This window comes from Engystomops pustulosus, chromosome 2, assembly GCF_040894005.1.
Source record: "Engystomops pustulosus chromosome 2, aEngPut4.maternal, whole genome shotgun sequence".
NCBI lineage: Eukaryota > Metazoa > Chordata > Amphibia > Anura > Leptodactylidae > Engystomops > Engystomops pustulosus.
The window spans coordinates 10,015,514-10,040,402 of NC_092412.1; the positions used below are offsets into that span (position 1 = coordinate 10,015,514).

At 42.3% G+C, this 24,889-nt stretch overlaps 1 protein-coding gene across 1 annotated transcript in view; it reads left to right on the forward strand.

The window, feature by feature from the left end:
• LOC140119800 (uncharacterized) overlaps positions 1 to 4,730 on the forward strand; it is a 50,925-nt gene extending 46,195 nt beyond the window's left edge. Inside the window, exon 8 of the mRNA XM_072139197.1 lies at positions 2,470 to 4,730. Coding sequence (XP_071995298.1) covers positions 2,470 to 3,599 — 1,130 coding nt within the window. The 3' untranslated portion in view covers positions 3,600 to 4,730. The remainder of the gene's footprint in view (positions 1 to 2,469) is intronic.
• The last annotated feature ends 20,159 nt before the right edge of the window (positions 4,731 to 24,889 follow it).

Consider the following 24,889-nt stretch of genomic DNA (forward strand, 5'->3'; position numbering starts at 1 on the left):
TGAGTTGTAGCTAGTATCTGAGCCAGAATTGCTTCAGAGTTGGTGTTTCCTTCTCCCCCCATATCACTGCTTGGCCCTGTAGTTTGTGCCTCTTCTTTATTGTTTTGCCTTGTTTTAGATGGCGAAGCTTTCCACATTTTATCCAGTCCGGTTGATTTCCTTTCTGGTTTTTTAGGTGCCATGACTCCCACTTGTACCGTCAATCCCTTAAACCTACTTTTTCCCCAAATAAACTATTCTCTTCTTTATGTAGGTTTAAACCATAGATACTGGCCTCTATATACAAATTCTGTTAGAGGTTAAGAAGAACTTATTAACTGTACTCAAAACACCAAAACCAAAAAGAACAAAATGAGCATGCGTTACTAAAATATGAAATTTATTGATATGCGTTAAAAATCAAACAATCACATAATGACAGGTGGTTACAGGGCAAATATCCAAAACAGGTGCTGGGCAGCACAAATAGTTAATAGATAATAGGCAAGATGTTGTATCACAACATAAAGTGCATAGTGCAAAGACCCTAGAGGCTATTCCATGCTAAATAAGTCAACAATAGATAATGAGAGCGCAACATGCCCGCTGACCGCTGTGCGCCTGCGCGAGGGGGCGGCGGCTCATGACGTCATCCGGATCATGTGACTTGCTCCGGGTGACGTACCTGTCCCGCCTTCCCACCGCGTGGACGCACAAGTCGCGGATCATGCGCCCAATACAATTCACCCACTGCTCATCTGGCGCAGGTGCGCTCTGCCCCTTTCATTGGTCCACCTCTGTGATTTAACCTTCCGGCGCCGTCCACAGCACCACCCCTTGACAAAGTCCTGTGAGGACGAAACACGTGTCGGGGAGGTGCTGGGCAGCTCTCTTCTTATGCGCTGGTAACACTCTTAAATTGTAGGTATTACCACTTTACTTTTATTGTTGCGCTCTCATTATCTATTGTTGACTTATTTAGCATGGAATAGCCTCTAGGGTCTTTGCACTATGCACTTTATGTTGTGATACAACATCTTGCCTATTATCTATTAACTATTTGTGCTGCCCAGCACCTGTTTTGGATATTTGCCCTGTAACCACCTGTCATTATGTGATTGTTTGATTTTTAACGCATATCAATAAATTTCATATTTTAGTAACACATGCTCATTTTGTTCTTTTTGGTTTTGGTTATTTGCTTTTTGAGCTTAGCATTTTGTATGCTGTTGGTGCCCTACTTGTACTGTGGCAACTTTGCTGTAACTTATGGCACAAGCAGTCCATATTTTGCTTTAATCGGTTCTTCTTCTGTACTCAAAACACCATTGACAATCACAGTTCAAACTTAGGGGAGGGAAGAGCTGTTATATAGGTATAATACATTAATCACAATTCACCTTTAGGCTAAGCTCCCAAATAATAGAGGCCTTAACTTCATATACTATTGCGATAGATCAAACAGTAGCTCTTATTACTCTTCCAGTTTGAGTAGTGCTTTCAGTAATATAATTACGATTCCTGCCCAATCTGGTCAGAAGTACATTTGACAAAAAGAAAGAAAAAAAAAAAAAAAATCACATACTCTGTTAGCAAAAGATGAACACAGACATGGTTAGCAGAGAATGATCACAGACGTGGTTAGCAGCGAGTTATCACAAGCGGGATTAGCGAAGAATTATATAGATTAGCAGGTATATTGGGTGATGAGACCGTTTCCTCAACAGTAGTGGCGCAATTAGCAATTTAACCTCTGCCTCAATATACCATCATTTCATGGGTGTTGCTATAAATCACAGTTCACACCTCCTCCTTTGCGGAACTTTCTTAGTATCGTTTTGGTATAACAAATTTAATTACTCTGTCCCATGAAAGGACAAGGGTTAATCTCAGTTCACCCTATGTATTATTTAGCCTAGATGGGAAACATCTCATAAACGCAATATAATCACAGACGCTGTTAACAAAGATGGTCGCAGACACAATTGACAGAGTATAATCACGAGCATGGTTTAGCAGAAGAACTTAGCCGATATAATGAGTGATAAGTCCGTTTCCTCAATAGTGTTGCTATAGGACACAGTTCACGCTTTGAACTCAGCCGAGGTATATAATACTTTCGGAAGTGTTGCTATAGAACACAGTTCACACCTCGTCATCTGCCGGACTTTGTTGGTACACTATTAATATATCCGGTTTAAGTGCTTTGTCCCATGAGCAAGCAGGGGTTGATCACGGATCACACTGTATGTTGTTAATATAGCAGAGTTGAGGCCGTCCCATAGACGCAGCACAATCATAAGACCCCGTTAACAGAAAGTAATCACAGACGTAGTTAGTAGTCACAAGTCCAGTTAATGGGGAAATTTAACTGATATATTAGATGGTAAATCATGATGATAATTTACTTTCCATAGATGACTCTATGTTACTTCTGCTTGTAACTGGGAAAAAGAAACTCCCAATAATGTTTTTTGATTATACTTTTAGGAAACAAAAGTGCAAGAGGTTCCAATGGATATCTCCCCTCTTCTACTTTACCTCAAGAAGATCAATCGCATCTTTCCATCTTTCAACACCAGAACAATTACACAGGAGAGAAGCCATTTTCTTGTACTGAATGTGGAAAATGTTTTACTAAGAAAACAGGTCTTGTCCAACACCAGAGAATTCACACAGGAGAGAAGCCATGTTTATGTACTGAATGTGGGAAAAGTTTTAATGATAAAACACATCTTGTCCAACACCAGAGAATTCACACAGGGGAGAAGCCATTTTCATGTACAGAATGTGGGAAATCTTTCAGTAAAAAAACAAGTCTAGTTCAACACCAGAGAACTCACACAGGGGAAAAGCCGTTCTTGTGTATAGAATGTGGGAAATGTTTTGCTCTAAAACCAGATCTTGTTAAACACCAGAGAATTCACACGGGGGAAAGGCCATTTTTATGTACTGAATGTGGGAAATGTTTTACTAAAAAACAAGATCTTGTTCAACACCAGAGAATTCACACAGGAGAGAAACCATTTTCATGTACTAAATGTGGGAAATGTTTCACTCAAAATTCATCTCTTGTTCAGCACCAGAGAATTCACACAGGGGAGAAGCCATTTTCGTGTACTGAATGTGGGAAAAGTTTTAATAGAAAAACAGGTCTTGTTCAGCACCAGAGAAGTCACACAGGGGAGAAGCTGTTCACATGTATTGAATGTGGAAAATGTTTTGCTCATAAATCAGATCTTGTTAAACACCAGAGAATTCACACAGGGGAGAAGCCATTTTCATGTACTGAATGTGGTAAAAGTTTTACTCAAAAACCAGGTCTTGTACAACACCAGAGAATTCACACAGGGGAGAAGCTGTTCTCATGTACTGAATGTGGAAAATGTTTTGCTCAAAAACCAGATCTTGTTAAACACCAGAGAATTCACACAGGGGAAAGGCCATTTTTATGTACAGAATGTGGGAAATGTTTTAATGAAAAAACATATCTTGTTCAACACCAGAGAATTCACACAGGGGAGAAGCCATTTTCATGTACAGAATGTGGGAGATGTTTTACTCAAAAAGCAAATCTTTTTCAACACCAGAGAACTCACACAAAGGTGAAGCCATGTTAATGTTTATCTTCAAAGAAAGGTGAAAAATTTAAATCTCTTTTATTGGATTTTCTTCCTTTGGATGACTTCCGCTAATTTCTGTGACATATATTAGTGAAAAGCTTTGATATGTGGGTGGGCAATCAGGTTGATCAGCATGAACAATGTTTCTATAAAGACTGGTCCTGGATAATTGGCCAATATATACTGTGGGGCACGTTTACTAGAACAGTGCAGTCTGTACTATGTGCAGTTTGTCTGTGTAGAGTGCAGTGGGCGCAAGATTCATGAATTGGGGCGCTCGTTCTTCATGCACTTTTTTTGGTTCACCTTTAACATGGGCCGTGCTACACACTTTGCATGTTAAATGTGGCATACATGTACATGTATTTAATTAGTGGCGCGGACACTTCTTAAATACATGCACACACAGTTTGCACATGAAAGAACATGCAAAGTCAGACAGAAAACTGTTGTAATAGGGGAGAGTCCGATTAATCGAGGACAGACAGAACAGGACAGTGAGTCGTAAGCTCCAACCTCTCCAGACGCCCTGATTCTCCGTATCCGATACAGGACAACCCACTAAGGTGGTCCCCCCCTAAGCCAAAGTGGGGACACGAAACAGGACAATTAACACAAAAGAATGAACAGAGATCCAGGTCACAATGGAGATGGCATATAAGACACAAAATTACAGCCACAAAGGGATAGTCACAAAACGAGAGCCAACATCAGATAACCAGAAGTATAGATAAGAGTAACGCTCACACAGACAGTATAGCAGGTAAAGAAGACCCTTAACCGGCAGGGAGCAAACAACACAGGATGCCATGAGGTAATAGGAGCAGAGTTCTGTCAGTCACAGACTGTTGCTCGTGAAGAGCCGGGCTGCAGAGAAAGTTTGTGTGATGAATTTAATCAGCCCAACAACTCAACCACTGTAAATACTGCTCAAAGAAGGCAAGAAACTAAGACTTTCAACATCTCCTGAGTCTTACAGTTTGGACCAGGGAAGATGCCAGCTGTAACATTGTCCTTTTCTTTCCAGATCTGGCATTTTCCGTTATGAAACTACTTTTTTTAAAAGTATTTATTTATTAGTTTTTAAAAATTTGTACAGTAAAAATAAACTTGAACAAGATAACAAGACAGCCGGCAACAGCGTATTATTATTCACCATTTAAGTGGTAGACACCCAGCCTGTTTGTAACCTAAAACAACAAAGACGTAAGACAAAAAGAAATTCTTGTACCCGCCCCAACATTCAACCCTTCCCTTATATATTTAGGTAGATTTTAGCCTGAAGACTTATACAGTAGTGTAAGGGTTTGCACACCACCTGGACCAAATGAGATCAAATTTCTGAGGGCATTTCCTGCTGACACATAGCGAGCATTCATTGGGGATAGCATTATTAATGAGTAAGATCCATCTTTTTAGGTGGGGACGGTTCCCGATCCTTCTAGGACATCAGTACACCGTACACAGCCAGTGGAATTCAAAGTGTTTGTTTGGGAATTCCAGAAGTTACGACCTAAAGATATTAATCTTAGGGCAGGACCAAACACAGTGTAAGAAGGATCCAACTTCAGCCTGACAGCGGAAACACAAATTATTAGGCATTATTCCTATTTGAAAAAGTTTCGCATCGGTGAAGTAAACCGGTGTAAGAATTTAGATTGGATTAGGAAGTCCCTTGCACTCACCACAGATGTAAAGTAGGACAGTTCAACCTCAGTAGGACAGGTCAGGGATGTCCTTCCTCCCAACATTCCAGTGCTTTGTCAAAAGATCTAGTCCTTTGCTCTTGTAGGAGAGCGTATACCTTCGTGAGTGGTTTAGGGAGGTCCCTGGAGTGCTCATCAGATTCTCCAGCTTTGAAAATTCTGCTTTCAGGCTGAAAGAACCAAATTGGGCCTTGAAAGCATGGCATAATAGTGTATAATGAAAGGCAGCTGTCGTGGGCACATTTGGGCACATTTACTAAGGTTCCAAACGTCACACTTTCGTTGGGTTTCCCGAATATTTCCGAATTGCCCTGGGATTTTAGCGCACGCGATCGGATTCTGTCGCATTGTCGCCGGCTTTCACGCGACAGAAATCGGGGGCGTGGCCATCGGACAACCCGACGGATTCAAAAAACCACAGAATTTAAAAAAGAATTTGTCACAAGATCAGCACTTACATGCACCGTCTCGAAGAAGATGAACTCCGGCGGACCACGGCGCAGCAGCAACACCTACTGAATATCGGGCGCACGGACCTTAGTGAATCCTGCCAGACCCGAATCGGTGTCGGACAACTCGCCGCGGGATCGCGACTGAACCGGGTAAGTAAATCTGCCCCATTATTTTTCTCCCGTATCTCAGCAAAGCAATTCAGCATTTGTGGATAGGAGTTGACCAATGAATTTCACCCATGGCGCCCCCCACATTGTCCAACCCGGGAGGAAGAGGAAATGAGGGAGCCATGGATTGAGCCATAATGGGGTCCTAGGCAAAAGAAGGGAAGAGCTATTGTCTGTAACCAGTATATGTGCCCTATGCAAGCACAACACCACTGTGCGCATTAGAAGGGAAACGTTAGATGGAGATTTAAAGTGATAAAGCACATTTGTGAGAGCCTCGTAAGAACCCACTATGGCCCCATGCAAGAGCAGTGGTGGCATTGCCTATCTCAATGTCTACACCAACTGGGTGGCCAAAAAGTATAAATATAAAACAGGAGCTACTAACCCAACCCAACTTAAGTGCCTGAAGCAAAGCTAGACTAAAACGTGGGGAGACGCCTTGTCAATAGAAGAATCTGAGGATGCTGTCAACATGCTTAAAGAGGCTCTTAGGGAGTAGTACTGGGTAGTAAGGAAATAAGTATAAAATTTTGGGAAGCAAGATCATCTTGAAAATGTTATATAGGGATAAGGGCAGTATTGAGCAGGCCTTCAGGCGAGATTCCGTTGCAGATATTAGTGGTTCAATGTTTAACCCTGTGTCAGCTTGAATCGGGCGTGACACCATGATCCCTAAGTATTTGAAGCAGGACACTACTTGAGCCGGGACTGGGAGGGGAAGACTGCCCAATCCTTTGATAGGGTAGAGAGGACTGATTTATCCCAGTTGATTCGGAAGCCAGAAACCCCCCTGTAACTATCAATTAGGGATACCAGGGAGGGTCCCACATCCCCAAGATACACCAAAGTGTTGTCAGCATACATAGATACGTGTTCAACAATAGTGCCTCTGGAAATTGATGCTGTCAGAGAGACGGATTGCCACGGCAAGGGGTTCAATGGCAAGTGCAAATAGCAGTGTGGAAAACGGGCAGCCCTCCTAGTAACCCTGGCCGTAGGGAACGGAGAGGAAATGTTAAGGTTGGTCCTAATCCTCGCCTTAGGCGTATTATATAGGAGTTGGACCAAGTTGGCCGTTAAGTGGGGACCTATACCCAGCCTCTCAGGAGGACCCACAAGTATGGCCATTCTACCAAATCAAAGGCCTTACAGTTGTCTAGGGATTATATAAACCCAGGGTATGTAGAGCTCTCCACCTCTGCGATGTTTAAGTGCAATCTTTGTATGTTAATGTTAGTCCCTTTTATAGGGCATAAAGCCTGTTTGGTCCAGATGAACGAGAGAGAGGATTACTTTGTTAAAGAGGACCTGTCACCATGAAAGACGGTACCAGGAGCTGCTTACTATAGTAAGCAGTGTCCTTCAGGCCAATGGAGCGAAGCATCCTGAGGAGGAGCCGCGATCCACCGTATCGAACGCTGCCGAGAGATCCAGGAGAATGAGGAGAGAATAGTCACCTTTGGATATAGCAGAGAGGATATCGTTGGAGACTTTAGTAAGAGCGGTGTTAGATTCCATTTTCTACTGCCTATTCTATCCTATACTATCTCAATTAAGTAGACATCAAATTTTAAAGGAAAATATTGCTTTAATAATAAAAATAAGAGTTTACAAAAGAAACACATAGAATAATTTGTCCAAACCTTCCTTCAATGTCCTATACTTGGGGAAAGTACTACAAACTTTAACAGACAAACATAAAATACTGATACATGTCTATTCTAATCTATATTCTACATATTAATTCTGCTGCACAATTCATCTCATCCATCTCTCTACATGTGTGTGTATATATATATATATATATATGAAATACTATCCCCATCACACCCTCAAAGACCAACCAATCCACCCCCTACTTGTGCATCTTCTGTCCTTTTTTCTGACTGATCATCCAATCAGATTCTGGTAACATAATAGGGGTTGTTGAACCAATTTTGTAGCAGTGTTCATTGTTCTCCTTTGGATGGCGCCCTTGTACTTCTGGTAGCCTCTGTGTCAGTAACCCAGTAGACAACCACAGTTGACCCTCCATGTCTTCTCCTGCCGTAACAATGATAAGAGGGCACCACATTCCACAACTTGTTTGTAAATTACACAAAGGTGCTGACTTACGTCCATGACAAAGGGACTGGAGTCAGACTGCAGAAATGTGATACCATCAGCTGGTTTACAATAGGGCGAACCCGCTTTATCAGGTTATCATCCCACTCAATATGCTTTCAACTCTCCATTTGTTATCCCTATCGGGGTGTTGTCGATTATGTGATCTTCTTGCTACATCATCTGTTTGACATTAAATTTAATCATGTTGATTTCAACAAGTGGTTTCAGTGGAGAACATAGAGCGAAACCAGATTGTAGGGGGTCAAGGTGGAAGTTAGCTGAAAGATAGCGGGGTAGTGGAGAATAGACCAGGCGTTCCAGGAGTTTGGAGATTAAAGGGAGATTAGAGACTGGTCTGTAGTTAGTAGCATTGGATGGGTCCAGAGAAGGTTTCATTAGTAATGGGGTTACAACAGCATGCTTGAAAGATGAGGGAAAGACACCCGTAGAGAGAGAAAGGTTGAAGATTTTAGTGAGATGAGAAGTGACTGCCGGGGAGAGAGACTGTACCAGATGTGAGGGGATGGGGTCAGTGATGCAGGTAGTGGGGCGAGCAGAGTAGTCTGGACACTTCTTCCTCTGTGACTGGCTCAAAGGAAGAGAGTGAACAGGGTACGGTACCAGACTGAAGGGGATTAATGGAGTTGAGAATGGATTGCGACATTATTTCCTGGCGATTGCAGTCAATTTTATCTTAAGCCCCAAGGTCTGTGACAGGTGGCTGCACCCTTGGTGTTAGTAAGGAATGAAGAGTATCGAAGATCCGTTTGGGATTGTTAGAGAGAGAGGATATTAGATTAGTAAAGTAGACCTGTTTAGCAAGGTGAAGGGCAACGTTCTAGGATTTGAGCATAAATTTGAAGTGAAGAAAGTCAGCAAGAGTTCACGATTTTCTCCACAGACATTCGGCATGCAGGCAGATACAGGTTTGTGGTGTGTGCCAAGGTTGCCAACATCTGTGTTGAAAGGCTCAAACTGATGGTGGTGCTATCTCATCAAGGGCGCTTTTGAGAACATGATTATAATGGTTAGTTGCCAGGTTAGTACACGAGAGGGAAGAGATGGAGGACAGTGATGTCTGCACAGTTTCTGCAAGGTGGTGAAGACTAATGGCACGTGGGTTCCGGTATGTGTGATAAATGGGCATATTCTGTACAGGTGAAGAACTATTTACAATGACAGAGAGAAGGTTATGGTCTGAAAGTGGCAGTATTCATGATGTCAGAGACAGAAGAGAATCGGCAAAGACCAAGTCAAGGATGTTTCCTTCTTGGTGGGTAGGAGAATCAGAGAGTCGCACGAGTCCCATAGAGGTAGTAAGTGATAAAAGCTGAGAGGCTGAAGAGGAGATGGGGGTGTTCATAGGAATGTTAAAGTCTCCCATAATGAGTGTTGGGATATCACAAGACAGAAAATGAGGGAGCCAGGAAGCAAAGTGATCAAGAAACTGGTAGGGTGAGCCGGGAGGACGGTATACAACAGCCACACGGAGAGAGAATGGGTAGAAAAGTCTGAAGGTATGAACCTCAAAAGATGGGAAATGTATTTATTTTTTGGAAACTTGATGAATGTTGAGTCTTTTCAGTTGTGCCACAATACAACATCCCAGTCTAACTTACCACACCATTTGTGCTTCTATCTTAGACTTTGAAAGAGTCAAATGATTGACAGACCTAAACCTTGAAGATTTTTCGAGGCCAACCTCCAGGCTGATAGCTACTAGAGATAGATTTCTGTAACCTCAAAGTTGCCTCCAATATGTCTATCACCTCTAGGTCAGACAGGGCATTATTCCACTTAGCAGGACCCATTGTGATTGTTTCCTATGATACAGTTGGCCCTAACAGTTTATAATAGACTCTAATAGATGGAACTACCCCTCCCACTTTCTTTTGAAATAAATGGACCCCAGAGCCTGAAAAATGGTGCACCTATATACGTCATACAGCAGTAAGGGGAGTATGGAGAGGGCTCTCTCCTCACACGGTGGGTGTCAGCTATATTACACAGCTAACACCTGCTGGTAACTGCCACCGTCGGTGCTGGCACCAATCGCAGAAGTTCACCTGTTTGGTGCCCCAATCTTGGATTGCCGATCGGCACCCTCCGAGACATCATCATACTTGTCATTTATCGACCTGTATTACAGTCTGTTAGAGCAGGAAGTGCTCACTGGTGAGGAATCGGGAGGTAAAGCCACATCACAGAGGGGCTAGGGTATCCGCTCAAGCTTATTAATATAATTTTAAAAGTTTCATATAGAAGCAAGGAGGACACGGATAACAAATATATGAAGATCACCACGGCTACGGTCATACTGCAGAAAATGGATGCTCGCTGCCCAATGTGTCTAGCAGATGGAGTTGATGACATGCACATGTCCTGGGAATGGTCAGCATTGGGTTCTTAGTGTGATAAGGTGATCAGATTGATACTTTAAGTATTTGGGGTAAGAATACTACCAGGTAATTCGAAGGTCTGTGTACATGGATGTGTGGGAGAGATGAATGTGACTCAACCAGAACCATTGGCAAAAATTCTCTACCATCTGAGGAAATCGATTGCTAGGCCCTGCCCACATCCTGTACTGCCAGTTATAAAAGAAGTGAAGAAGATGCCGAAGAATATGATTAACCCACACGGCTATTTACGTCCTATTTGCACATGACCTGTAGAGAAAGGACATTTATAAACAACATGACAGTGACCTTCTTCAAACAGCCATATCTCTTGAACAATTCTGGTGTCATATTAAAATGGAGAATCTACCATTTAATATATCATTTTATTTTTAAATACAAATTTCTATTTCCAAGATGTAACTTTAAGAGTGGATAGCTCCAGGTCTATGAAGCATCCATAGAAAATTAAAGGAGAGACTCCCCTGTTTAATATAACACCAGAATTGTGTTGGTAGGTGCCAGGGTTTGAAGATACAGGCGTTGGAAATGAGCCCCTGCTAGGCCTGTCAGCTGGAGACAGAATATAGAAAAGCTGCAGGGAAAACTTATCTTGCCATTTGCAGAATTTTAGAACTACATGTGCAACATCCCACATCAGGGCCTAGCCTTTTTCAGTGGCTAGAGCGGCCTAGGGCACAGTGATCATCGCTTAGTATCAGGAGTGGAGGTCTCGTCCATGGCCTGGCAGGTCTCCAGCAGATGGTTTGCGAAAGAAAATGGAGGGAAAGGCTGACAGTGTAGGTTTCTAGAGAAAACGAAAATAAAGGTGAGGATCGGCACTCCAGGCTGTCTAAAACATGGTACTTCTTTATTCAAAATTCCTTAAAATCCATAAAGAGGTCATAGTGCATAGTCCATAGACCTACGCGTTTCGAACATTAACATTAGTTCTTACTCATGGTCTGAGAAACATTGGCAAGGACTTGCATTTAAAAAGAGGATACAACAGGTGGAACTAACTACGTTGATTAGCACATGCGCGAAGTGGAATAGCCGAGTGTGTTAATGTGTAAACATGGAAACAAGGTGTTAACTATTAGTAAGTATGTTGCAATACATTTGAAACTTATATCAGTTGCAGTGCTCGTAGTAGACAAAGTCACACAATATATTAATAGAGATACATTGTGTCCGTTTTGTTATTAAGACCGCTGGGCATGCGTGTATCTAACTGGAGGATCCACAACATTTCTCGATTACGGAGTTTGTGGATACGATCTCCGCCTCTGCTAGGGGCGGTAACTCTTTCTATGCCAGTAACCAGAAGGTACGAGAGATCCCCGTCATGTCTTTCTAAAAAGTGTTTAGATAGACTGGATATGTTCTTGTCAGTCAACCGTATTTTGGAGCCGTCCGTCATATGTTCTGCAATCCTTTTCTTTAGAGGGCGGATTGTACTGCCCACGTAATGAAGATTGCATTGTGTGCATTCCGCTAAATATACTACATATTTTGTATTGCAGTTAATAAATGATTTTATGCTCCATTCTCTGTTGGTAATGGTATTAGAAAATGTAGTAGTGTTACGCATGTGGCTACAGCAATTACATCTGTTGCCCCCACATCTGTAAGAGCCTTTAACAGAAAGCCATGTACTATGGCCTCTGTTATGCTGTGAGACATATGTTGAGGGGGAAACTGTGTTGCCAATTGTGCGTGCCCTACGTGATATGAACTGGCATCCATTGTTCAAGATTTGTTTTAATTTGCTATCTGCTGTCAACATAGGTAAGTATTTCTTGATTATAGTTACTATTTGTTCAAATTGATTACTGTATGTGGTAGAAAAAACCACCTCAGCATGGGTATTAGATTTGCGTCGGCCGTCAGATAGTAGTGATCGTCTCGTTTTGATTTTGGCTATATCTATAGCTCTTTGTATAGCAGATTTGTGATATCCTCTTTCAGTCAACCTTGCAGTTATAACATCACATTCTCGAGAAAAGGATACCTCTGTGCTGCAACTCCTGCGAGCACGAATGAACTCGCCGACTGGCAAATTCCTTACCACATGACGGGGATGACAGCTAGAAGCTTGTAGCACCGAATTGCCACTGGTACTTTTACGGTATAATTCTGTCTGTATGGATTGTGTTCTTGAGTCGCCCATCAACATGACATCTAAATATGGGATTTTATGTCTATTAGTTTCATAGGTAAATGATAGGTTACAGTCGTTGTCATTAATATACCGTATAAACTCGATGACGTCCTGCTCACATCCGTCCCATATGAGCAGGGCGTCATCTATATATCTTCCGTACCAGTGTATTTTGCTGATGAAAGAGTTAGTACTGCTGTACAGGTAGTTGCGTTCCCACCAGGCTACATAAATGTTAGCCAATGATGGCGAAAAGCAAGACCCCATCGGGCATCCCTGAATCTGCACATAAAAGGTTTTGTTAGACGAGAAGAAATTATTGGTGAGTAGTATGTGGGTAACTGCAAGGATATATTGTTGTAGCTCATAAGAGTAATCAGTAAAAAGACTCATGTGTTGTTCTAGAGCTATTAGTGCTTTATCATGCGGTATATTAGTGTATAGTGAAACTATATCACACGTAATCCACAAGAACCTCTCTCTCCATTCTAATTTCTCCATGATTTGCAATACTTGTTTAGTATCTTGTATGTAGCCCGGTAAAGCTTTCACCATGGGCTGCAGATAGGAGTCTAGCCACCCACTAAGTCGTTCCAAAAGAGAATTTACTCCAGAAATAATGGGGCGTAAAGGTGGGGGAAAAATGTTTTTGTGTGTTTTAGGAAACGCATGAAAAATAGGGCACAGAGGGAAATCTGGAACCAAGAAAGAAGCCTCTTTTTCTGTGTGCAGACCCAGGGATAACCCCCATTGTATGTTTGCTATTACCTTCTGTTTGATGTCATTGGTGGGGTCACTGGTTAATGTTTTATATACCATGTTATCATTTAACATAGACATTATACATTTTTCATAGAGGCCACTGTCCATAACAACAATAGAACCGCCTTTATCCGCCATGCGGACGATTACATTTTCATTATTCTGAAGCTCTTTCAGTGCCCTCTTTTGTGCCTTGGACAAATTGCGGTGTAAATGTTGGTGTTTGTTGTTAAGTTCTTGTAGATCCCTTTCCACCAGCGTTTGGAACATGTCCATTTCATTAGTTCTAGACCCTATAGGGTAGAATTTGGTGTTTTTAATGGATATTGAAGGCACATTGTTTTGCTTGATTTTATTCTCGTCTGACAATTGTTGTAGATTATATATTACACATTGGTCCCGGAAAGTGTGGTCTTTATACTCATTATATATATCCTGATGGGGTGTCTCTGGAACGTTGGCTGTTTGGTTTAAATCCACTGGATCTTGGTTGTAAAAATGTCTCTTAAGGGTCAATAACCGTACAAATTTATTAACGTCCAGCAGTGTATGATACAAGTCAAAATTAGCGGTAGGTACAAAGTTAAGACCTTTGGCAAGAACCTGTTTTTGTTCTGTGGTGAGAACACAGGCAGATAAATTTAGTACGGTCAATTCTTCCGCTTCTTGTTGCTGTTGGAATTTGTCGCCCTGGTATTGTATTGTGCGCTTGTGTCTTTTTCCTGCACGTCTTGTGCGTTTTTTTGATTTTGGTTCTTGGAGTTTTTTTGATGTTGTTGTGTTTTGTTGTTTTTTGTCTGATCTGGCTTGTGAGTTTGTCGGGTTTGATTATTTGCAGTTGCACCTTCACTATCAGAGTCCTCTGAGACCGCATCTGTTGACTCCTGTTCAGATGACGTAAAGCCCACTTTACTTGCACTCTGGGAATATTTACGTCTATTTGTGTTTCTTAAGATGGATGATGTGGCACGGTTGTGTCTCCTGTAGGCATGCCACGTGTACACACAATCTTTCTCATAGTCTCGCAAATCTCTGTTGAATTTATTCTGTTTAATTTGTGTTATGGCATTTTCCATGTCGGTAATATTATCCTTAAGTTTCGCATCTAGATCCTTAAATTCTGGTTTTTCTACATGCGGTTTGAGAGATTCACGTATTTTTGCAATGTCCTCCTCTATGGCTGATAACTTGTCTTTCTCCATAGAGATGATGAGTTTCATTAGGTTTAAGGAACACTCAGACAATATTTGGTTCCATTGTTTGGAAAAATCATCATTGTATATTACAGTCGGAAGTTTCTTGATCCTAAGACCCCTCGGTATCATTGCTCTTTCTAAATAGGACTGTAGTGTTGTATAATCCCACCAAATTTTCACTTGGTCCGACATCTGTATTTCCAATTCCTGCATCAAAAACCGCACACTTGAATTTTCTGTACCTTGTTTTGAAAAGATTTCCGCTGCTCGGTTTCTTCTCGTGCTATTATCCACATTTTCAAAGGCAGTGTTATTAGTATCCATAATTCCTGTTGTATCTTGTTTAAAAACACCTATGCAAATATGAAAATTCTAGAGAAAAAATATATGAATTGATATATACCCAAAAAAACTATGGGTGAAGCAGTTTGCACCTCACTTCGCACTTTTACATGCCGATTGCCTTCTCTCTTTTTCAAGATAATGACTCTGTGAACAATTAGTTTTTCAAGTGTGAACGGAACCTTATGCACACGAGCCCCCTATATATATTGCATGTGTATAATTCAGTGCAACCTCTTGCTTAGAGTATCCATGCTACAATAGGATACCTTTTCATATATCAGGAAACACCGTAAAATTGTTTTTTATGTGAGTCTTGGCCTCCCCATAGTTTTTTTGGGTATATATCAATTCATATATTTTTTCTCTAGAATTTTCATATTTGCATAGGTGTTTTTAAACAAGATACAACAGGAATTATGGATACTAATAACACTGCCTTTGAAAATGTGGATAATAGCACGAGAAGAAACCGAGCAGCGGAAATCTTTTCAAAACAAGGTACAGAAAATTCAAGTGTGCGGTTTTTGATGCAGGAATTGGAAATACAGATGTCGGACCAAGTGAAAATTTGGTGGGATTATACAACACTACAGTCCTATTTAGAAAGAGCAATGATACCGAGGGGTCTTAGGATCAAGAAACTTCCGACTGTAATATACAATGATGATTTTTCCAAACAATGGAACCAAATATTGTCTGAGTGTTCCTTAAACCTAATGAAACTCATCATCTCTATGGAGAAAGACAAGTTATCAGCCATAGAGGAGGACATTGCAAAAATACGTGAATCTCTCAAACCGCATGTAGAAAAACCAGAATTTAAGGATCTAGATGCGAAACTTAAGGATAATATTACCGACATGGAAAATGCCATAACACAAATTAAACAGAATAAATTCAACAGAGATTTGCGAGACTATGAGAAAGATTGTGTGTACACGTGGCATGCCTACAGGAGACACAACCGTGCCACATCATCCATCTTAAGAAACACAAATAGACGTAAATATTCCCAGAGTGCAAGTAAAGTGGGCTTTACGTCATCTGAACAGGAGTCAACAGATGCGGTCTCAGAGGACTCTGATAGTGAAGGTGCAACTGCAAATAATCAAACCCGACAAACTCACAAGCCAGATCAGACAAAAAACAACAAAACACAACAACATCAAAAAAACTCCAAGAACCAAAATCAAAAAAACGCACAAGACGTGCAGGAAAAAGACACAAGCGCACAATACAATACCAGGGCGACAAATTCCAACAGCAACAAGAAGCGGAAGAATTGACCGTACTAAATTTATCTGCCTGTGTTCTCACCACAGAACAAAAACAGGTTCTTGCCAAAGGTCTTAACTTTGTACCTACCGCTAATTTTGACTTGTATCATACACTGCTGGACGTTAATAAATTTGTACGGTTATTGACCCTTAAGAGACATTTTTACAACCAAGATCCAGTGGATTTAAACCAAACAGCCAACGTTCCAGAGACACCCCATCAGGATATATATAATGAGTATAAAGACCACACTTTCCGGGACCAATGTGTAATATATAATCTACAACAATTGTCAGACGAGAATAAAATCAAGCAAAACAATGTGCCTTCAATATCCATTAAAAACACCAAATTCTACCCTATAGGGTCTAGAACTAATGAAATGGACATGTTCCAAACGCTGGTGGAAAGGGATCTACAAGAACTTAACAACAAACACCAACATTTACACCGCAATTTGTCCAAGGCACAAAAGAGGGCACTGAAAGAGCTTCAGAATAATGAAAATGTAATCGTCCGCATGGCGGATAAAGGCGGTTCTATTGTTGTTATGGACAGTGGCCTCTATGAAAAATGTATAATGTCTATGTTAAATGATAACATGGTATATAAAACATTAACCAGTGACCCCACCAATGACATCAAACAGAAGGTAATAGCAAACATACAATGGGGGTTATCCCTGGGTCTGCACACAGAAAAAGAGGCTTCTTTCTTGGTTCCAGATTTCCCTCTGTGCCCTATTTTTCATGCGTTTCCTAAAACACACAAAAACATTTTTCCCCCACCTTTACGCCCCATTATTTCTGGAGTAAATTCTCTTTTGGAACGACTTAGTGGGTGGCTAGACTCCTATCTGCAGCCCATGGTGAAAGCTTTACCGGGCTACATACAAGATACTAAACAAGTATTGCAAATCATGGAGAAATTAGAATGGAGAGAGAGGTTCTTGTGGATTACGTGTGATATAGTTTCACTATACACTAATATACCGCATGATAAAGCACTAATAGCTCTAGAACAACATATGAGTCTTTTTACTGATTACTCTTATGAGCTACAACAATATATCCTTGCAGTTACCCACATACTACTCACCAATAATTTCTTCTCGTCTAACAAAACCTTTTATGTGCAGATTCAGGGATGCCCGATGGGGTCTTGCTTTTCGCCATCATTGGCTAACATTTATGTAGCCTGGTGGGAACGCAACTACCTGTACAGCAGTACTAACTCTTTCATCAGCAAAATACACTGGTACGGAAGATATATAGATGACGCCCTGCTCATATGGGACGGATGTGAGCAGGACGTCATCGAGTTTATACGGTATATTAATGACAACGACTGTAACCTATCATTTACCTATGAAACTAATAGACATAAAATCCCATATTTAGATGTCATGTTGATGGGCGACTCAAGAACACAATCCATACAGACAGAATTATACCGTAAAAGTACCAGTGGCAATTCGGTGCTACAAGCTTCTAGCTGTCATCCCCGTCATGTGGTAAGGAATTTGCCAGTCGGCGAGTTCATTCGTGCTCGCAGGAGTTGCAGCACAGAGGTATCCTTTTCTCGAGAATGTGATGTTATAACTGCAAGGTTGACTGAAAGAGGATATCACAAATCTGCTATACAAAGAGCTATAGATATAGCCAAAATCAAAACGAGACGATCACTACTATCTGACGGCCGACGCAAATCTAATACCCATGCTGAGGTGGTTTTTTCTACCACATACAGTAATCAATTTGAACAAATAGTAACTATAATCAAGAAATACTTACCTATGTTGACAGCAGATAGCAAATTAAAACAAATCTTGAACAATGGATGCCAGTTCATATCACGTAGGGCACGCACAATTGGCAACACAGTTTCCCCCTCAACATATGTCTCACAGCATAACAGAGGCCATAGTACATGGCTTTCTGTTAAAGGCTCTTACAGATGTGGGGGCAACAGATGTAATTGCTGTAGCCACATGCGTAACACTACTACATTTTCTAATACCATTACCAACAGAGAATGGAGCATAAAATCATTTATTAACTGCAATACAAAATGGGGCAAATTTACTTACCCGGTCCATTCGCGTTCCAGCGGCGGCTTCTCCGCTCTGGATTCGGGTCCGGCCGGGATTTAATAAGGTAGTTCTTCCGCCGTCCACCAGGTGGCGCTGCTGCGCTGAAAGTAAACTCATCGCGCCGGAATGCACCGAGCTGGACCAGGTGAAGGTAAGCGGTCCTTATGCGACACATTTTCGGTTTTTAAATGCGGCGGTTTTTCCGAATACGTCGGGTTTTCGTTCGGCCACGCCCCCCGATTTCCGTCGCGCGCATGCCAGCGCCGATGCGCCACAATCCGATCGCGTGCGCCAAAATCCCGGGGCAATTTAAGTACAAGCGGCGCAAAACGGAAATATTCGGGTAACACGTCGGGAAAACGCGAATCGGGCCCTTAATAAATGACCCCCAATATGTAGTATATTTAGCGGAATGCACACAATGCAATCTTCATTACGTGGGCAGTACAATCCGCCCTCTAAAGAAAAGGATTGCAGAACATATGACGGACGGCTCCAAAATACGGTTGACTGACAAGAACATATCCAGTCTATCTAAACACTTTTTAGAAAGACATGACGGGGATCTCTCGTACCTTCTGGTTACTGGCATAGAAAGAGTTACCGCCCCTAGCAGAGGCGGAGATCGTATCCACAAACTCCGTAATCGAGAAATGTTGTGGATCCTCCAGTTAGATACACGCATGCCCAGCGGTCTTAATAACAAAACGGACACAATGTATCTCTATTAATATATTGTGTGACTTTGTCTACTACGAGCACTGCAACTGATATAAGTTTCAAATGTATTGCAACATACTTACTAATAGTTAACACCTTGTTTCCATGTTTACACATTAACACACTCGGCTATTCCACTTCGCGCATGTGCTAATCAACGTAGTTAGTTCCACCTGTTGTATCCTCTTTTTAAATGCAAGTCCTTGCCAATGTTTCTCAGACCATGAGTAAGAACTAATGTTAATGTTCGAAACGCGTAGGTCTATGGACTATGCACTATGACCTCTTTATGGATTTTAAGGAATTTTGAATAAAGAAGTACCATGTTTTAGACAGCCTGGAGTGCCGATCCTCACCTTTATTTTCGTTTTCTCTACTACGTTGGGACGTTCCGACAAGTCCTTTGGATTCGTGCACCGGACTACACTAGTGTTTCCCACGGCTCAGCAAGGTTCACGTGAGTGAGCAACACGCTCCATGTGTTTTGTTGCCTAGTGTAGGTTTCTCCCTGGGGAAACCCAAATGTGTTGATAGGGATCCCTGGTGTTGGTGAGAGCATGTCCTTGATGGTAAACATAAAGCATAACTTACAGTCCTTTATAGGAACCGGGCAACAGCCACAACAGCAGTAAACTTCAGCTTGGTAGAGTCGGCTGGTTGAAGTGTGTAGTTTCCCTAATGGGGTAATTTATGATTCTTTTTATTACTTAGGTCTCTTATAGTCACTTGAAAGTTAAGCAGGTCCCTCTAAATACAGGTCTTGGCGATTCTTCAAAACATGTGAAAAAGGGCATTGAAATCATAAGCCTCATAACATTCTAGTAAAATGTGTGGGATCTTAACAAACCATCCAACATAAAGCAGACATTTGGGAATTGTGAGTTATAAATTAATTTGGGCGCTATGACTAACTGCTTCAAAAGTAGAGAATTTAGAACTTTGAAAGCCAAGATTTAAATTTTTTTTTTGCCAAATTTCCATTTTTTTCATAACTTAACACAAAAGATATCATCCAAATTTTTAAACTGATTAGAAGTACAATGGGGGTCATTTCCGATTTGCGCCGATTTCCCCTGAATTGCCCCGGGATTTTGGCGCACGCGATCGGATTGTGGTGCATCGGCACTGGCATGCACGCGACAGAAATAGGGGGGCGTGGCCAAATGAAAACCCGACGGATTCGGAAAAACCGCCGCATTTAAAACAAAAAAATGTGTCACGGAGCTGTGTACTTACCTTCACTCAGCCCGGCTCGGTGTATTCCAGTGCGTTCCAGGGAACTTCAGCGCAGCAGCGCCACCTGGTGGCCGTCGGAGGAACTTCCTTAATAAATCCCGGCCGGACCCGAATCCAGTGCAGAGAACGCGCCGCTGGATCGCGAATGGACCGGGTAAGTAAATCTGCCCCAATGTGTCACATCTGGCTCCAGTTTTCCAAAGATCACCTCTGCCGACTCCTATGTCTGCTACTGAAAAGCCCATGCAGGTGGGTATAACCCGGCTAACACCCCAAGAGCGCTCCAGACGTAGACAGGGAAATCTCTGCATCTACTGTGGTGGCAGTTACCAACAGGTGTTAGCTGTGTAATACAGCTGACACCTACCACGTATGGAGAGAACCATTTCCATACTCCCCTTATTTCTGTACGACGTGTATAGCTGAACAATTTTTTTGGCGTAGCAGATACAAACAGGCTCTGGGGTCCATTTATTTCTAAAGAAAGAGGTAGCGGTAGTTCCATCTACTAGATTCTATTATAGACTGTTAGGGCCAACTGTATCATAGGCAACAATCACAATGAGGCACATTTACTTTCCCGGTCCATTAGCGATCCAGCGGCGCGCTCTCTGTGGAGGATTCGGGTCTTCCGAAGATTCACTAAGGTAGTGCTCCCGATGTTCACTAGCTGTCGCTGCTGCGCTGAAGTCCGTCGGAGTTCACTGGAGTTCATGAACCGTTGCTGGGTGCAGGTAAGTGCGTATCAAGCGACACTTTTTTTTTTAAATACGTGGGCGGTTTTTCTGATTTCCATCGCGTGCATGCGATCACTTGCGCCAAAAACCCGGGGCAATTCAGGGAAAATCGGCGCAAAACGGTAATATTCTGGTAACCCAATGGAAAAACGCGATTCGGGCCCTTAGTAAATGACCCGCAATGGGTCCTCCTAAGTGGAATAATGCCCTGTCTGACCGAGAGGTGATAGACATATTGGAAGCAACTTTGAGGTCACAGAAATCTATCGCTAGTAGCTATCAGCCTGGAAAATCTTCAAGGTTTAGGTCTGTCAAAGAATCATTTGACTCTCAGAAGAAGAGAAATGACAGTTAAAGTCTATGATAGAGTCTGGTCGATTTTCAAAATATGGTAGGGGCAATTATTATTAGTGTCGCAGGGTTTGTTTTTTGAAGCACGAATGTGGTAAGTTAGACGGGGTGGGATGTTATATTGTGGCACAAGGGCTTCATAAATTGTTGCACAGCTGAAAAGGGTCTGAACTGACTCCACATTCATGAAGCTGGCAAAAAATACATTTCCCATCTTTTGAGGTTCACACCCTCAGACTTTTCCACCCTTTCTCTCTTCGTGTGGCTGTTGTATACCGTCCTCCCAGCTCACCCTTCCAGTTCCTTGACCACTTTGCTTCTTGGCTCCTCACTTTCTACCTCTCAGCTTCTAGCACTTACTACCTCTCTAGGACTCTTTCAACTCTCTGATTCTCCTTCCCACCAAGAAGGAAACATCCTTGACTTGGTCTTTGACATCACGAATACTGCCTTTCCACTTTCAGACCATAACCTTCTCTCTTTCGTTGTAAATAGTTCTTTAGCTGTACAGAGTATTCCCATTTATCACACATACCGGAACCCGTGTACTATTAGTGCTCTCCACCTTGCAGAAACTGTGCAGCCATCACTATCCTCCATCTCTTCCCTCTCGTGTCCTAACCTGGCTACTAACCATTATAATCATGTTCTTAAAAGCACCCTTGATGAGATAGCACCACCCTCAGTTCGAACCTTTTGATACAGATATCGGCAACCTTGGCAAACACTACAAACCAGTTTCCTTTGGTAGTGTGTTTCATGAATGCCGAATGTCTGTGGAGAATATCCTGCACTTTTGCTGACTTTCTTCACTTCGAATTTATGCTCAAATCCTAGAATGTTGCCCTTCAGCTTGCTAAAAAGGTCTACTTTACTAATCTAATATCCTCTCTTTCTAACACTCCCAAACGGATCTTCGATACTCTTCATTCCTTACTAACACCAAGGGTGCAGCCACCTGTCACAGACTTTGGGGCTAAAGATCTGGCCACCTAGTTTAAGGATAAAATTGACTGCATTTGCCAAGAAATAATTTCTCAATCCATTCTCAACTCCATTATCCCTTTCCCTACGGCACATTACCCTGTTCACTCTCTTCCTTTGAGCCAGTCACAGTGTCCAGGCTCCTCTCCTTTGCTCGCACAACCACCTGCATCAGTGACCCCATCCCCTCACATCTGGTTCAGTCTCTCTCCCCAGAAGTCACTTCTCACCTCACTAAAATCATCAATCTCTCTCTCTCTCTACGGGTGTCTTTCCCTCATCTTTCAAGCATGCTCTATTTACCCCATTACTAAAGAAACCTTCTCTGGACCCTTCCAGTGCTGCTAAATACTGACCAGTTTCTACTCTCCATTTCATCTCTAAACTCCTGGAACACCTGGTCTATTCTCGACTTTCCCGTTTTCTCTCAGCTGAAACCCTCCTTGACGCCTACAATCTGGTTTCCACTCTATGAATTCTACTGAAATTGCTCTTACTGAAGTCTCCAATGATCTCCTCTCTGCTAAATCCAAAGGTGACTCTTCTCTCCTCATTCTCCTGGATCTCTCAGCAGCGTTTGATACTGTGGACCACCAGCTCCTCCTCAGGATGCTTCACTCCATTGGCCTGAAGGACACTGCACTCTCCTGGTTTTCTTCCTATCTTTCAGTGTCTCCTTTTCTGGATCTCTCTCTTCTGCTGTTTCTTTCACTGTAACTCTCTACTAATTGGTTTTCCATTCACTAAACTCTCTCCTCTCCAATCTATTCTTAATGCAGGAGCCAGGCTTGTCCTTCAGCCAAACGCTACACAGATGCCTTCAGTTTGTGCCGGTCATTGCACTGGTGATATGTCACCTTTTAAATACAGTTTAAAATAATAACCCTCATCCACAAAGCTCTTCATAATGCTGCACCTGCCTCCCTCTCCTCCCTCATCTCAGTCTATTGCCCAACCCGTGCTCTTCGATCTGCCAGTGATCTTAGATTAATTTCTACCTTAATTCGAATCTCCCACTCACATCTCCAAGACTTCTCTAGAGCTGCACCTATTCCATGGAATGCACTGCCCCGGACTATCAGACTAACACCCAACCTTCAAAGTTTTAAACATGCTCTTAAAGCTCTTTAGGCAAGCCTATAACACTCGCTAACTGCATGAAGTTTTAACTCTATACTAACCCATCCTGTGTCCTTCTCCCATCTGTTATCCAGCAATCACCAAGGTCCAGGCTTCTCTGCAGTCCCATTCACCTTGGACTTTGTAAGTAAGATGACGGCTGATGACCGTGTCAAGCAGCAGCACCTATTTTTATTATATTTTGTTCTATTCCCTTATGAGGAATAAGGGATAATAAAGATAATAATCAAATCAACACCCTGATGGTGCAGTTTATTGCTATGAATGCTCAGCTTCACAATATTGGGGCTCATCTACTAAGGGTCCGCGGATGGCACAAACGTTGGATATTCCAATGATTACTGATTGGCGTGCATTTAAAAAGGGATTTTGGCACAATCGCGCCGACACAAATGTGACACAAATTGGGGGCGTGGCCGTTGGACAACCTAACTGATTCAGAGTAAGCGCAGGATTTAGAATTGTGTCGCAAGACAATGCACTCACATGCACTGGGAAGTAGATGGTGAACTCCGGCGGACTTCAGCGGGGAAGCGACACATGCAGGATCTCAGGCGCACAATCTTGAAGAATTGCGCTGGACTGCATTCTCATCGGAGAACGCACCTCAGGGATCGCGACAGGACCAGGTAAGTAAATGTGCCCCATTGTCTCTGTTAATCATTTGATTAAGACATTCTTCAACCGCCAGCTTGTCAACCACCATGTAACTTGCCTCTAGTCCTATCCTCCTTATCCAAGGCTCCAATGCCAAAACCAACCATCAAGTGGCTCTTAATAAAAACCCTCATTCCTGGTGGCAACAACTCTGCCAGATGTATCAGTGAGCTTCTTTCTTGTAGAGAAGCATATTAGAGGGCGAGTAAAAAAAGGCTGGTGACAAGTTCCCTTCAAATATTTTTTTTAATTTAACTCAGGTTCTCTTATGTCAAAGCACACATCCCTGTTCTTCGTCTAAATGATACTCTGCCGGGATTTGCTTCTGGACCAATATAATCTGAATACGGACCGTGCTTATATATAACAAGAGGCTGGTGGCCGTACTACTGACTGCCTGAGCTCCATTTCAGTGAGGCGGGGAAAAAGGGTCTCTCAGTCATTGAGGATTGTGGGCAAATGTGGTACCAGAAGTCATATGAGCCACTCTCTATCACTTCCAGTGCCTCCCGGAACCCATGTATCTAAGAAGTGTCCATGTAAGCCATAGCTAATTGATCTTGCATACCCCTAGCGAGTGTGGAACGTGACAGTAGGACATGTACCTCCAGTGTTATTCCATAATCATCAAAGAGAAGAACAAGAATGATGGCATTCGTTAGACTTAAGGTCATTGGCTGATGCACTCTACATCCCCTTGGACCAAATTTGTACCTGTTCATCCTCCTCCACATTCATCACACATTCTTGTTTAGACGTGCTGGACGCAGAGGGGTCAGTTTTTTGGACTA